Source organism: Marmota monax, unplaced genomic scaffold, assembly GCF_021218885.2.
Source record: "Marmota monax isolate L192 unplaced genomic scaffold, Marmota_monax_Labrador192_F-V1.1 WCK01_AAM20220418_F8-fsc00037, whole genome shotgun sequence".
Lineage (NCBI taxonomy): Eukaryota > Metazoa > Chordata > Mammalia > Rodentia > Sciuridae > Marmota > Marmota monax.
In genome coordinates, this window is record NW_026693245.1 from 9,499,026 (window position 1) to 9,515,906 (window position 16,881).

General features: G+C 39.6%; 1 protein-coding gene and 1 long non-coding RNA gene across 2 annotated transcripts in view; one reads left to right on the plus strand and one right to left on the minus strand.

Annotated features, from left to right (window-relative positions):
* Positions 1-16,881, plus strand: part of LOC124100749 (uncharacterized) — a 127,023-nt gene that overhangs the window by 57,330 nt on the left and 52,812 nt on the right. The window lies entirely within an intron of this gene.
* The window catches only part of Ankrd55 (ankyrin repeat domain 55), a 108,646-nt gene that overhangs the window by 49,798 nt on the left and 41,967 nt on the right, over positions 1-16,881 (minus strand). Inside the window, exon 6 of the mRNA XM_046456364.2 lies at positions 7,542-7,670. Within this exon, the coding sequence (XP_046312320.2) occupies positions 7,542-7,670 (129 nt within the window). The remainder of the gene's footprint in view (positions 1-7,541; positions 7,671-16,881) is intronic.

A 16,881-nucleotide genomic window follows, 5' to 3' on the forward strand; every position in this document is an offset into this window, starting at 1 on the left:
AATTGTAACAAATATGCCATTCTAGTAAGAGATATTATAATGGATGAGGCTGTGCATATCATATGGGGTACAGGGGATATGAAGAATTGCTCTGTACATTCTTCTCAAGTTTTGCAAATCTAAAACTCCTCTAAAAATAATCTTTAAAGTTTAAATAACCTTTAAATAATTAAAATTTAAATAATCTTTAAATTAAAATTATATCCACACATATTAACCCACTAGTTTGACATGGATTTGTTCTTGGGACTGAATTCAGTGAATACATCTTTGGAGACTTAAGCTTCAGAAAGCTCTGCTTTGGGTCTTGAGTAGCAGTTAGATGAATAAGGCACAGGGGCTCTTAGGCACACAGTCTAAAAGGGAAGACACAGATCCCTGCCTAAGTGCAACACAAGCCCTAGGTGCAAGACAGTGCTGGTCAGACAACATGGATGAAAAAACTCTGAAAGGAATCTTTACAGAGAAAATGACATTTAGTTAGGCTTTGAGGAATAATAAAGAATAAGCAGAAATTCTGTAATTCTACAGGTAGAAGAGATGATGTGAGGAATGTAAAAAGAAAGAAGCACTTCACCCAAAGAAAAGAATAATCGGGGGAGGGGACATAGAATGGATCTCTATGATGGATTGGGGGGGTTAATGATAACTCAGTGTGATTGGATAAGACTATATAGACTGAAAAGGAGGGTTTGTGGGTGGCTGAGGTAGAGTGTGGAGGTGTTGTTTACAGCAGTAAAGTACTGACTTAAGGAGTTTGCCCTTTACTACAAAATTAACTCAGTGAGGATTTTTGAGCCAATGACCAACAGTCATCATAACTGTTTTGCTAAAATAACAGTTATGTTGGTGTCTTTTTGATTAATTGGAAAAACATTCAATGACAATATAAGAATATATAGAGAAGGGATGTGATGAAAGTAGGAATACCAGTTATTGTAACTGCTCAGAAGAGAGAAGGTACAAGCTTGGTCTATGGAAGTGTGCTAAATTGTTTCCATATGTTCTTTTCTCATTTGGGTCCACCGTCCAGTATCTGTGAATTGCATCAGAATGTCTCCTTGGCCTTTGGGGTCTGGTTGGATTTGGCAAGTGGGTGGCATTGACTGAAGGTGGGTGTAGGAGGAAAGAGAGATTGGAGTATTTATCCCTCAATTCTCTTCCTGCTAAACTAGTTTTGTTATTCTACCAAGGGCTACAGTTTCTGTTAAGGTGCATTATTATAGCTATAGCTTTTGCTATGTCTTAAAGCTATGATTTGAATGTATCCTTTAAGGTTCATGTGTTAGAAACATAATCCCAGGTTGGGCAGAGTGGCACATGCCTGAATTCCAGAAAATGCAATTCCATTTCAAAGCCAGCCTCAGCAATTTAGTGAGACCTTGTCTCTAAATAAAAATATAAAAAGGGCTGGGGATGTGGCTCAGTAGTTAAGTGAACCCTTCTGGGTTCAATCCCCAGTACCAAAAAAGAAAAAAGAAAAAAAAACATAAACATAATCCTCAATGCAACATTATTGAGAATTAGAGCCTTTAATTGATGATTAGGTCATGAGGACTCTGCTCTCATGAATAGATTAATGCTGCTATCTCAGGAATAGTCTCATCATGGTGGGAATGACATCCTTATAAAGAATGAGCTCAACTCCCTCCATCTGCTTTCTCATGTATATTCTCTTGTCCTTCTGCCTTCTGCCATGGAATAATTCAGCATTAAGGCCTTCACAAGATGCAGGTTTCTTGATGTTGGACTTCTGAGTCTCAAGAACTGTGAGAAATAATCCCTTTAAAAATAAGTTACCCATTGTCTGGTATTCTGTTAAAGCAGCCCAAAATAGAATGAGACTTTGTAGTCACTCTCGGTATCCTGGTTGCCATGTTCTGAGCTGCTTCTCTCCACCACTTCCTTCTGCCACAATGTTCTGCCTCACCTTGGGCCTAGAGCTATGGAGTCAGTCATCCATGGACTGAAACTCTGAAACCATGAGCCAAAATAAACCTTTTCCTCCTCTAAGTTGTCCTTGTCAGTCTCTTGGTCATAGTGATAAAAAGCTAACTAAAACAGAAATTGGTACTAAGGTTAATTGTTGTGACTAATTCGACCACGTGGTTCAAAAGACTTTGGAGCTAGTTTAAGAGAGGGAAGAATTTTTGAAAAGTTTAGAGATGTTTTTAGAGATGCAAGCTGGAAAATCTTTAAAATATTCTAAGTGGAGCTTAATGATCAATTCTGATGAAAGCTCAAAACACCAGAATGCCTATAGAACTATGGATAGTAAAGACTGTGTTCATGAGGTTTCAGAGGAGAAGGAGGACTTTACTGAAAATTAGACTAGAGGCCATTCATGTTTCATTTTGATAAAGAAATTGCCTATTTTTCATGTCCTGAGAATTTCTGTGGGGCTGATTTTAAAGGTGATGGACTAATTAAACGGTCAGAGGAAATCTCAAGGCAGCACAGCATTTGGGGGTGGCATGGATATTGCTGGTGACTTTTTGCAAAGTTTACTGTGATAATAAGAGGCAGAAAGATTTGAAAGACTTGCAGTCTGGCCAGAACAGTGCAAGTAAAACTGGGGCTAAGGAGCTGTGGTTATTAGAGAGATTATAGCCTGTAAAGAAATACTAAGTAGTTTACTCAGAAACAATAGGAAAGATGGCTTGAGGGAATCTCAGGAATTGGCAATACCAAATCCACTCAGGCTCAAGGGTGTAAAAGTAAAAATTCCTTTGAGAAAGACCATGGGGGTACCATGGAAAGAGGGAGTGGTGCAAGGATTTGTTTCCTTATGCTTAGTCAGCCGGCACTCAGAGGTTGCTTCAGTTGTGGCCCCAGGATGCTCGGATACTGCTCAAGACGGCACAAGACCTTGGCTTGTGAAATCACATGATGTAGGTTCTACAGAAATTCAGGAATCCTAAAGTCATGGGGTCATGGAGGTTTCCACCAAGATTTCAAAGGAAATCATAAGAGGCAGGAAAAGTGGAGCAGGGTTGATGTTCCATCTCTTTCCTACTGGGACCTTGACCTGAACACTGAGGATAGAAAGGAGGGGAGAGAGTTGAGAGGAGGTAGAATTGAAAGGTTTTGATAACCAACTGGATGTGAAGAATAATCTCTGCCAATAACCCCTGTGAGGGCAACGTGTAAAGATGTACGAAGAAAGCCTAAGATGCAGTAGAGACCCCTGAAATTAAGAGATGCCAGTAACATGGAATGTCTACCATAGAAAGCTGCAGGAACTGAACAGAGACAGGCCAAGAAAGAGGCCATGTGGGCTAAAATCAGCAAGGCCACAGGGGTGAGCTACCCTTTTGAGGTAACACTGCCAGATGCCAGATGTGGAACTACAAGACTTATTTGCTCTGTGGAATTTTGTTCTTGCTTTGATTCCATCCCTTCTTTTATGCTGCTGTTTCTCCTTGTGGAAAGGAAATGTTTAGTCTGTGCCATAATAGATTGGATATATGTAACTTGCTTTTGATCTTGACTCATGGTGAAGAGTTTGTTTTGAATCTCAGATGAGATTTTGGACTTTAACTTTTGGCTAATGCTGAAACTATTAATACTTTGGGACCGCTTAGAAAGTTACTAAATGTATTTTGCATTGTGAGATGGGCATGAGTTTTGGGAGTATAGGGGCAAAATGTTATGGTTTAGATATGAGGTAACCCCAAAAGCTCATGCATGAGGCAATGCAAGAATGTTTACAAGTGAAATGATTAGATTATGAGAGCTGTCACCCAATCGGTAGATCAATCCACTGAAACAGATTAACTGGTGGTAACTGTAGGCAGGTAGGGTGTGACTGGAAGAAGCAGGTTACTGGGGAGTGCCTTTGGGTTAATATTTTTTCCCAGGTGAGTGGAGTCCTCTCTCTACTTCCTGCTGCTATGTCTTGAGCTGCTTTCCTCTGCCATGCTCTTCCACCCTGATGTTCTGCCTCACCTCAGGCTCAGAGCTATGGAGTTGGCCCACCATCAACTGAACCTCTGAAACTTTATCCCCTAAAAATAAAAATAAAAAGTCTTCATAGCCAATCCCTCCTTCCCATGCTCTTTAGGCCTATATGTCCTAATGGCAACCTGCTCATATTGTATGTGCTAATAGTCTCTTCATGACGCTCTCCTCAATGATCCACATCTGAGTGTTCCATCTCTTTCCTACTGGGACCTTGACCTGAACAGTGAGGATAGAAAGGAGGGGAGAGAGTGGAGAGGAGGTAGAATCGAGAGGTTTTGATAACCAACTGGATGTGAAGGGTGATAAACAAATGGTATTCATATATTCATATACAGTACATAGAGGTCTTCAGCTTGGGCTACTGGGATGATGAAGACGTGTGATAGGAAGGTAGGATTAAAGATTCAGTTTGACTATATTGAGTTTGAAGTATCTGTGGGAAATTGTGGGGAGATGCTCAGGAGAGCTGGAAATGTGGGTCTCTGGTCAGGAGAGGTCATAGCTGGAGTTACTGTCTGAGACTCTTCAGAATTGTATGGTAGTTGATGACACAGGAGCTGATAAGCTCTCCTAGGAACAGTGGGAAAGGAACTCAGGAATAAACTTATGTCTAGTTAAAGAATGAAAGGGAGATGAGGCAGGGAGATACCTCATCTCCCTTTCACTCCTGATAAGTTGGTGTCATCATAGGTAGATAAGGACATATCCCTAAGGAACTAGATGCCATTTGGGGTGATTGTCATGGGGAAGATGTAACCCTGGTCATTGTTAGTCCAGGTACAGTCAAGCAGTGGCATTTTCTCAGCAGTTAGAGGAGTGAGAAAGACAGTGATGGGCCTCTTGAAGGGGATCACTAGCTACCAAGGGACCTAAGACATGGGAGCAAGAAGTCTAACCAGCATATTTCTGAACCTGATGTTTCAATCATTTACTGCTTTGGTTAACTGGGCTAAATACAAAGGCTTTATTATTTCAAAGTACTATAGCTTTAAACGGGATCTCATTATATAGTTCAACAGAAAAACAGGAAGTTCATCAAAAGGAATAAATGACAATGGGATATAGAATCATTCATGTGGAAAAACTTTAAGGAGTACAATGCTGTTCTGTGTTATAAATGAACAAGAAGTCTAAAGAAATCGAGTGTAATCATGATTTCAACTGACATTTGGAATTACCCTTTGTCTTTGCAATGTAAAGAGCAGAACACATGCTTCTGAATTTTACTGCTAACCACAGAGAAGGGAGCAAAGGGGGCGGAGCAAAGCCATGATCCTTAACCTTTCAGGGATAGTCACTGATTCTCACTGAGTAACTGAAAAAAAAGAAGTGGACTCCTTCCTCATTAAAATGAATGCAAACATACTCACACAACTACACATACAATATTGCATACAATTGTGGAAGTACAAAAAGGTAACTGTCTTGTTAATAATTTTACCACCAGTGCCAGAAACACAGTAGATGCTCAAGAAATATTTATTAAGTGATTGAATAAATAAATGAGGGCAGTATTACATTTATACAATCATGGACAAAATGTAAACATCATGGTTAGAAGTGGATAAGGTATTTATTTGATTCATTTATCATAGTCGTTCTCAACCCTAGCTATACATTATAATTTTCTGAGGAGAGAGCTCTAAAAAATATTGATGCCTGAGCTCTCCCTCAAAACAACTGAATGAGAATCTTAAATATTTGGGTCCTGAGCACCAGTCTTGTTTAAAAGCTCTTCAGATGACTTCTAATGAAAGTAGCAGGTTGAAAGATGTATCATTAAGTAGAGAGTCAGGATATGAAGGCATGGGTATGACAACCACAATTTTAGGGAGGAAATCAGGAATAAAATAATTAGCTCTTCCAATTCCATAGCACATTACATATCACTTCCATATGCCTGGCCTCATTCATACCCCCCAAAGATACCTAGATAGTTAAGCCAAGCAGGTATTGGTGACTCTCCTCACATTAAACCCAGGTCTGTCAATAAAAACTCATATCTTCTGAAATGAATATGCTGTCCTTTTAGTTTTGCAAAACTGGTTCTGAGAGGATCAGAACAGTGGTCCTATCCCCACAGAATTAGACTCAAAAGGTCTGGAGTTGGGGTCAGGGAATCTGTAATGTCACAAGTACTGTTAGTGATTTCCTTGCAAGGCCAGGTCGCTCTAAATTGGGGCTGAAGGAGAGGTAGGGAGGGGTTGTCAGTCAGAATTACCTGGGGAAAATTTTCCAAAAGGCACATACATCCCAGAACTATGGATTCAGAATGCAGAGGTATTGAGGATGACGATACAGAAAATGCTTGATCCTGATGCCACTTTCACCTTAGCTGAGAACCAACATCATGGGGCACTTTTTTGAGAGTCAGCCAGGTTCTGAGGCCACTGCTACAGTGGTGGCCTGTGATTAGCTAGACGCCAGCTCTGGGGACCCTGGGCACAGACTGGCAGGGAAGGCGGGCCTGGGGGGGGTGATTAGATACTGAAAGTATGTGGGAGGGTGCTAAGGGCAGGTGGAAATGACAAAAACAAGTCTTGCTCACTTTGCAATTTAGCCTGGGGTTGGCTCTGGTGCAGAGTAACTGAAGCCAAGTTTGGAGGGACAAAAACAGCAGTTTCCAAATCACTTCTGTTTCCCCTTAACCAGGCACATGTGTCAGTCCTGAAAGTCCCAGGTGCCAACCTCTGCTGCGCTTGGCATATGAAAACGATGAGTGAAACCAGAGTCAGGGCCGCAGAAACGACTCTCACAAGGATGCTGGCAGCAGTTTTGAAAGGGTGCTTTTACTGGGTCAATGGAAATAACAGCAGGGATGTCTGTGTTTATGCATCCAGAGACAGAGTGGTCCCACACGTCTGTTAAAGGAAGCATAGTACTGCGCTCTGTGCTCCTTGAAGGAGGGAACAGATAACTTCTTGGTTATTACACCAGGTAATAATTCCCCTTGAAAATGGAAGGCACTGCTATACACATTAGCTGCCATTCTTTCCCTCATTCTGTTTTACCCTCTTTGGACTCAAGATTTTGCAGGTCTACTCTGATTTCTGTCATTTTACATTTGGTTCTGTGTTTTGGCATTGACCCCCTTCTGTGATCAAGGGCCACTATTTTCACTGTTCAGAATAGAGTTTAGGATCTCCTGCAATGAGGCCTCTGTGCAGGACTCTAATAGAAGAAAGAGAGTCAGAGTCATGATTCAAAGACATTGAAGGGGTTGTCCCAGTAATCCTTTGAAGGTTACTGTTAAGCCAGCAGCAAGCACTGAGATGAAGAAAGAGAGGGTGGTGTGTGTGTGTGTGTGTGTGTGTGTGTGTATGTGTGTGACAGAGGGGGGGGGGGACAGGCAGGCAGACAGACAGCACGGCAGAGGCTCTAAAGTGACAGATTTGTTGTTGCCCCTCTGGATTTAAAAGAAGCAGAGAAGAGCAGAGTACATCCTACTTGCTCTGTCATATCCACACCAGGCCTTGTACCTGTGATAATTCCATCCTTCACGTTCGACCTGCTTAGAAAATCTTTAATATTATTTTATACATATAAACTAGAGATGGGCCCACTGGTCAATCTCTCACCTGAACTGCCCAGTGGAGAGCTGTTTTGAAGTCCTTATCCACAAGGGTGGGGTCTGCCCCCTTCTTCAATAGCATTTGGGTGTGTTGAGGTCGGTTGTGGAAAGCTGCCCAGTGGAGTGGCGTCATTCCCTGCAAAACAACAATCAGAGGGGCACAGATGAGCTCAGGCTCCCAGGAAGGAAACCAGGGCTCGTGCTTTCTCCCTGCACTGGGCAGTTGGGCTGGTTACCGCTTGTTCATTCATTGGTTAAATAATTCACCCAACAGATATTTGTTGAGCTTCTGTTTTTTGCCAGGCAAATAGGTATTGAGGATACAAAAGTGAGTAAGATAAACAAGACCTTGCCCTCATGGGTGTTGCACGGTGGTAAAGAAAGACAAAAAATGCATGCAAACAAGCCAGAGGATTTTGTAGATTGGTAAATGCTGTTAAGTATGTGCACAAGGATCTGTGTTAGAGAGTAAGCCAAGGGATAAGGCTTGTTCTAAACAGACTTACATAAAAAGAATTGGGGGGAGAAGACATCCAGCACCAAGCCACAGAGGAAGAGAGTATGTTTAAGGAAGTCCCCTAAGACTGAATCATGCTAGAATGCAAACCCCTAGCACAAGGACAGGGATGTTTCTGACTGCTGTGTTTGCAGAGCCTAGAATAGAGACTGTGTGCATAGCTGTTGAATGAATGCATGCATGGAGTAGGAGACAGAATAAAACAAGATGAAGTTGGAGAGGGAGGCAGGGGCTGATTCTGGGAAATTTGGAGGGTAGATACTGATGCTGTATAAACCATTTGGATTTAATTCTAAATTCAATGGAAAGACAGTGGAGGATATAGCAGATGTTGGTATGATCCTATTTATACTGTTGCAAAGAAACTGTGGAAGCTGGGAGAGTCAATCTGGTGAACCTCAGCTTCTTTCAGAATTTCATATAGTTAAGGGATAACTTAATAGTAATGAGTTTATGCTGGAAAATTGTGGCCCCAAAGAACTGGTATGATTTGGAAGTATACTCTGAAAGACAGCCACTTCTCCTTGCTCACGCTTCTCTATTACATAAAATGCATCCAAAATGAATTGGGAATAAGATGTCTTTAAAGGAGGCAAAGGGCATGAACACCTTTAAAGATCTCTCTCTCTCTTTTTTTTTTTTCCTTATAGTCATCCCTGCAGATACGAGACATTGCCTTGGCCTTCTCTGCTCCATCCAGTATAAGCTGAGTGGAGAAGACAGACCTTGCCTAGTTAGGAATGCAGTAATAACAGTCCAAAGTTAGTACTTATTGACCCAGAGACCTTTCTGAGTTCTTTTATATATAATCTTACTTAATCCTCCAAACTACCTCTCTGTTGTGTTGAGGTCTACTCTGTGTTCACCAAATTCTATTTCTTCCTCCAAGGCACATAGTCAGACTATATTGCAAAGTTCCTGCAGACAGGTGTAGTCATCAGGTGACTGAGTCCTGATTATTCAAATATAGACAGAAGGGAGGAAAAACCCTACAGCTTGGCCCAGAAAAGAGACCATGTATTCCTCTCTACCTTCTCACTTTATTCATCCAACAACTGAATGCAGAGAAAAGACAAGGTTCTAGAAGATGATGGAACTATGTAACTGAAAAATCTGAGTCCTGACTGATGAGGGCAAACCGATCCATCCTGCCAACTAGTTTTGGACCATAATGTAGGCAAGAAATAAGTTTTTCTTGTGTCAGGCCACTGAGATTTTGGGTTGCTATTGCAGACAGTCAACTCTGACAGGTGCAATTGTCCTCATTTTATAGAAGAGGAAACTGAACTCTAGAGAAGTTCCCAAGTCTGCGAGTAAGCACGGAACTGAATGTAGGGTTTGAGGTTTGTGGGGCCCTGGGATTAGAATGCTAAATCCCCTCAACTAGTTCCATATTTTAAATCCTTAAATTATGGTGCACTTTCAGGTTTCAAGTTTCAAATGTCATATAATACTGAGCCTCTAGAGATATTCTTGAGGCTTTTTAAAAAATATTGGTTCCATGTGGAAAAGAATGCTGTGGAAAGTCTTGCTCTTATTCCAACAGCTGAAGTTTTACTTGGGGAATACTGAGTAGCTCAGTGCATTTTAATAGGTCCTCTTCATTTTCAACTGGGCCCATTGGAATTTAAACTTGAGAGAATCAGATTTTTTATTTTTATTTTGCATGGCTCACTCCTTTCTCAGTTCTAAATTCCATTTGCTTCAGAGTCATTGGATTTATCACTAAGTGCCAACAATATTCAGGACTAAAGACTGAGTCAATTTTCAAGTTATGAGATCTGGGCCCCTGTCTGACTGTCTAAATCCCTAAAGTCTAGAATAGTGGCAGGCACATTGTAGAAGCTGTAAATACTACTTATTAAATGGATGAATAACTTCTCACTATTAGCGATTGGATTTCTTGGTTCTATAAAATTTGGCTTTGAGTTTTTGTAATCATACACTCCGAGGAAAAGGCAAAACATGACCTCTCCTTTACAGCAAAAGAATTAGTCAAATATGATAATTGATACCAACTTATCAGTTGATAATTAGAATTTTTTTGACAAGTAATCTTGTCCTTTGTCATGCTGTCAAAGATGAGGTAGACAGCAACAACTATATTCAGAGATACGACTCAGGGATGTGAGAATTCAGTATGAAAATGTAGTTGTGAATTAAATTGTGATTATGTAGTCACCTAAACACAATTGCCAGACTTTTCAGAGTTATTCTCTTAAAGCAACAACAAAACTCCTTCAAATACCAATTCTTGCATGTTTTGGTAAAAGAATGGGATGACAAAACTACTGCTATTTTAGATACACCCACGTGGTGCCAAGAACTTCATATCTTCATATCAATCTATCTCATTGAATCTTTCCAATGATCCTATATAAAGGTGGTATTTTTAGACCCATTTCACATATTAGGAATTTGAAACAGTAACTAACTTGCTTAAGGCCCTGATCAAGTACAGAGTAGGTCTGGGATTCAAATTCAGGATTCTCTGACTCTGGAGAAAAATGTTCTTTCTACAACTTACCCTGATATTCTTTGGAAATAAGCTCAGGTGCTGGAAAATTCCTTTCTTTGTGATTTTGAATCAGGAGCTGAATTCAAGTGCCTTTAGAAATGAATGACAGTCCTTTAAATGGCCCCACATTGAGACTTGAATTACTTTACTACTTCTCTAAATGCTATCACAATATAAACAATTTGTGAACATTCACCCAAGAGAAATTTCCTGCTGTTACCTTTTTTTTTCAGTTGAGTAATGAGAAATAAAAATAAATCCTCTTAGAGTTAATAATATGAAAACCAAAACTTTCAAAATCAGCTCATGGGCAGTGGTTGGTATTGCACAACACTCTTTCTTTAGGAACAGTTTCCTACAACTGCCTCCTTCTCCTTTCTTCAGCTTCTATTGATGCTATAGTCATTGTAGTTGTTGACCATTTTCAAGGTGGACTTCAGGCTTGGTGAATGGTGTCATCAGTCAACAGTGACAGAAATCACAATGAAGCTCTGACACAGGTAAAGGCAGATGTTGTGGTGTATTCACCCTGGAATGTCCCTGGCACTGAGCATACACTAGGTGTTCAAGAAATGTTCACTAGAAATAACTAGTGAATTGCACATTATCAAGGTTTCTTGAACATATGGGAGAACAAAATCAGTCTGTTGGATGCAAGAAAGACAAGCCCCCTGTGTTTAAACTGTGGAGACCTTTCCTACTAGCTCCCTAGAGTTTCACTGGAGACTCAGTTGGACCTTGAAAGCAACTAGGAGTTGAAAATCTAGGAGTCACTTGCAGATATGTTGCAACAATACCCAGATGGCCTTGGGACTTTGACAGCAAAGTCCCATTTCTTTTAAAAAATAAAAAGCATTGGCTCAGAGTGAAGCATAATTCTCATTCAGTTATGAATATAACTGAATATTTTGAAGGCAAGTGCTAAACTTCAGTTGACTTAGGATCTGTTTTTAGATCGCTGAGAAGACTAAATGCACATTGTAACTGTTGGGTGCACAGTAGGGTTGCTCTGGAACAGTGCTCTTGCTCAAATGAGTGATTCTGTGCCCCAAGCCTGAGCCACTACAATTTCAGTTATGAGCTTACAAGTTCTATCAGCTTCTCAGAATATTCACCCCCCGCAAACCACCACAACTTTTCTATTTTCTGAGTCAGAAATCTGATTTAATGTTTAGCAGGTTTCATGTTTCAGAACTACGCTTTAACCCAACTCTAGCCAGCCCCAAAAGGCACAGAGAAACTTTGCTAGGCTTGGGTGTTGGGTACCCACCTGTCTTGGTGCACCAGGGGACAGAATTATAGCAGGTGGCGAGGGTTCAGCAAAACCATTCCACATCCTCTGAAGGATCTAGAATTTCACAACCATGTTGGTTCTGGTTGACATAAAAAATTCATATACTAATAATCCCCTAGCCACTGATGACCATTCCCCACAAAAATTATAGAAAACCTTCCTCAGAAAAGTGGAATGAATGATGTAAATTTAAAAGTGTATCAATTATATTTATTAAAATAAATTTGTGCTTTAGAATATATCTATTTGGTACTGGGATTGAATCCAGGGACCCTCAACCACAAAGCCACATCCCCAGTCCTGCCCTTTACTTTGTACATTATTTAGAGACAGGGTCTCATTGAGTTGCTCAGGACCTTGCTAAATTCCTAAGTCTGACTTTGAACTCAGGATCCTCCTGCCTCAGCCTATTGAGCCACTGGGATTAAAGATGTGTGCCACTGTGCCTGGCTATGCTTTAAAACATTTTAATGACTCTATTTTAGTATAAGTGATTTTTGTTATCCTATATATTTCTTTAATGAAATTTTAGACAGTTTCTGAAGAATATCAGAGACTGGGTCCCTAGGCTTCAACAACACATGACAGTTTGCAGGACATTTTTTTCAAAGACCATAAATAATATAAAATCTTGGAAATGGGGATGTGGCTCAGTGGTAGAGCGGTTACCTAGCACATGTGAGGCACTGGGTTCAATCCTAAGCGTCACATAAAAATGAAATAACAATATTGTGTCCACCTACAACTAAAAAATAAATATTTTTTAAAATGACATAAAATCTTATTTTGGGGGAGTAGATTTTGGAAATAAGTAACATTATTTGATCTGGAGTCAGGTCTGGTAGATAAAATGGGTAATTAAGTTGAGTCAATAAAACAAAAGGAGAAAGGGCCATAAAACAAAATAACATGGATTTTTCTTGAATTTAATCCCAGGATTAAATCTATCTATCTATTTATCTATCCATCCATCCACATATATATAAATGTATAATATTTTTTGAGTCTCACCATGTGTAAGTTACCAAACTAGATTCTAGGGATACAAAGATGGGAAATCAGTGGTCTGCCTTTAGACATTCATGGGGTTGGGGCGAGGGAGAGAGGGAAGTCCTAAGTCATGCTGACCTTATTCTATTTTTTAAGAGACATTCAGTTTTAGGATAAAAATTTGGGTGCATTTAAAAACATTTGCTTTATTATTTTACCTTTTGCTAACTGTAAAGTGAGAAGATTTTTAGAGTCAGGGTCTCTTTCTCCTGATTTTGCCTTTGGAGCACAAAATGTCTGCTTGTGATTATATCTTAGGAATGTAGTAAATGGAACTGGTACTAAGATTATGTCCAAAAGCTCACATCTGGTTTTGCAACTTGGAATCATTTTCTCAGAGTGCTGTTGTAATTGAAGTTGGGATTGTCAGGCTGCTCATAAAAATTTACTAACAGAAGAATGTGCATGGAATCAACAATATATTCTAAATACTATGTATAATGGCACTTCTCTAGATAAATGCATTCAAAGTTCTAACTCAGATGCTAACAGCTCAGAGTCACTTTAGTTTTTTATTTTTCTCCCTCTGTCACCCAGTATTAGGGCTTGAATTGAGGGCTGCTCATACACTAGGCAAGTGCTCTACCACTGACCTATGTTCCCAACTCTTAGAGCCACTCTTGATGCGGTACTCTTCCTGTCAAAGCTAAAATAAGAGCAGAGGAGGTTAGGCTTCAGTTGTTTAGAGATTTACTAACTGTAGCTGCAACAGGCAAGCGTCTGTGTCAATGATTCCCATGAGGTCCTGATTAGAACAAAAGTACAAAGGACAATCTGACCCATCCCACCTTTCCTACAGTGTTAAACTCTGCAGTGTGGTTGGATAGCATTTAAAGAAGTCACTTCACAATTAAGCAATGTGGTTAATGAAACAAGAAAAGCAAACAGATCATTGGAACAGAATAAAGAGTTAGGAAAGGAAAGCACAAAATTTTAAAAAATCTCATAACAAACTAAAAGAAAATTTAGCATACTGTAATTAAGTTCTCAGGGGTAGGGAAGGCATTCTTTAAAAAGACACCAAGAGCAAAAGCAGTAACAGAAAAAAAAATGATCATTTTGATTACATCATATTTTAAAATTTCTCTACAAGAAAAGACAATGAACAGTTCCAAAGTAAGGAACAGACTGTGAAAAAATATTTTAAACTCAACAGTAGGCAAAGGATTACTATTTTGATTATAAAATAAAACTCCTGTGAATCTATAAGAAAATGAGGAATAATCCAATAGGTTAATGGACAAAGGATTTGAACAGGCAAGTCTGAAAAGAAAATATAAAACAGATGATTATACCAATGAAATGAGGTGCAAACTCATTAACCAGGATAGTGCAAGTAAACAAGAAAATCCAGTGATGAATTGAAAAGGGTACCACTTAGACTGCTTGTGAAACTATAAACTGATGCAGCTATTTTGGGGAATAACTAGGCAGCATGTAATAAAATAGAAACGTACACTCTCTGCTACCTGACGATTCTAGAGAAATGCTTCCATAAGGTACTCTGTGAGATGCCTAAAAGACAACTCTGTAATAGTGTTTATGATGGTGAAAAACGGGAGACAACCTCAATATTCATTCACAGGGGAATGGCTAAACAGAAGCATTTCGTAGTATGGACCACCGCAAAACCATTAAAAGGCTCTATCTATCAACATGAATGGAGTTCTAAGACATATTCTTTTTGGGGGGGAGGTACCAGGGATTGAACTTAGGGTACTTGGCCACTGAGCCACATCTTCAGCCCTTTTTTGTATTTTGTTGAGAGACAGAATCTCACTGAGTTGCTTAGCACCTTGCCATTGCTGAGGCTGGCTTTGAACTTTCGATCCTCATGTCTCAATCTCATGACTTAGATATATTCTTTTTTAAATTTATTTTTTAGTTATAGTTGGACATAATATCTTTATTTTATTTTTTTATTTTTATGTGGTGCTGAGGATCGAACCCAGGGCCTCACACTTGCTAGACAAGTGATCTACCGCTAAGCCATAACCCCAGCCCCTAGATATATTCTTAAGTTAAAAAAAATCAAGGTTGTAGAACAACAGAGAGTGTGATACCTTTTATGCGATACTCCATTGTTTCTGTAAATATATATATAAAAGATTGGGAAAGAGATATCAGACAGTGCCTACCAGAGGGCAAAGGTGGCAGGTAGAAGTAATCAAGGACTTTCTAGCATTACTGGTAATAATATTTAAATTTTTAAAAAGCAAGGGTGGGTATGGAAAAAAAAATAGTCATTGAGTTCAGATCAGGGCGGCCTCTAAAGTGGCATTCACTACCCTGAAATAAAATGGCATCAGGTTTCGTTTTATGTGAGCAGTCACAGGATGGTTTCAGAAATTATTTTTTTCTTTCTCTTTTTGTCTCTCCATTCTTCAATTTCAGTTTTTAATCTAATAATCTTTTAATCATGTCAGATTTCTACTAATTGATTATTTAGCCCTTAACTCTTATTTTGATAAGCTTGTGTTCCTTCAGTTATTTCTGGAAAATAATACTTTAAACTTGGAAGATGCCATGACTCGGTGCTCTTGTCATCAGGAAACTGGAATGCTGCACCAGCACTAACTTACCCTTTTCCTCGTTGCTTCTGGCCTTGTTGTTTTTGCTTCTGGGTGTTTAGCAGATGTAGGGTGGGTCCATCTGTTTTAAATGTTATCCCTGCATTCCCCCATATACAATTTGTAAGTTACCTCGTACTTGGAGCTCATTGAAAACTGATTAGAAGAAAAAAAGAGTGTTTGTTCAAAACGTTGAAAGAGAAATATGAAATGAAAGTAATGAAAAGCCTGAGCTGTGTTCTTTCTACTTCTTGATCATCTCCCCCTTCCACCTTTGCAAATATGTACTAATTGGCTCATATTAGCAACTACATATACCTATATATGCATATATATGTAATATACACACGTATGAGTATATGTCTGTGTACACATGCACCCCTTTCTCCATATCTGTGGCCTTCATATCTATGGGTTCAATCAACTGCTGTTAGAAAATATTTGGGAAACAAAATTGTGTCAGTGCTAAACATGTACAGACTTTTTCTTATTATTATTCCTTAAACGTATAACAACTATTTACATAGCATTTACATTGTTTTAGGTCTCATAAGTCATCTAGAGGGGAGTGAAAGCGTTGTGTGATCCGAGACAGGGAGGCGTCCAACCTCAGACCCAGGCTGCAAGCAGGGGCTTTTTGCTGTGGTCATTAATGCTGGTCAGGAGAAGGCCTTTTACCAAAAGGCTCAAAACAGATGATTTAAAGTGTATGGGGGGTTGGATAGGTTATTTACAGATACTACATCCTTTTATTTATTTTATTTAGCTTTATTTATTTATTTAGCGGTCCTGGGATTAAATTCAGAAGCATGTTACTGTTGAGCTAAGTCCGAAGTCCCTTTTTATTTTTTATTTCAAGGGATGCAAAATTGTGATGCAACCTCCACTTTGCAATCCTCCTGCCTCAAATTACAGAGTTGCTGGGATTATAGCTATGTGCCACTGCACCTGCCTACACCATTCAATATAAGGGAATTGAGCATCTTTAGGTTTTGGAATCATAAGGGGGTCCAGGAACCAATCCCCCATGGATACAGAGGGATAACTGTGTATTAAATACATACATATTATGAAAAACACAGGCAAGCATTAACACTTGGTTTTAGATGGGTTTCAGACCTGCTGTGACAAAGTCTGAAGAGGAAGCTGTGACATCGAAAAGAAAGTGTTTCTTTTGAGGCTGCTGCTCTCTGAGCTTAAAACCCGGGGGGTCCAAATGCTTGTGTCATAGCAGGAGGAGTCTTTTTCACAGAGGCCACTTTGCATGAGGAAAAATCAAGGACTTTACCACCTTTTATCTGCAAGGTATTACAATGAGTATTCTTCAAGAGAGCTGCTTCTGCTATCATTGTTCACCAGCCTAGAGCCTCCCAGGGTGGGGAGAAATAAGAACTGTGC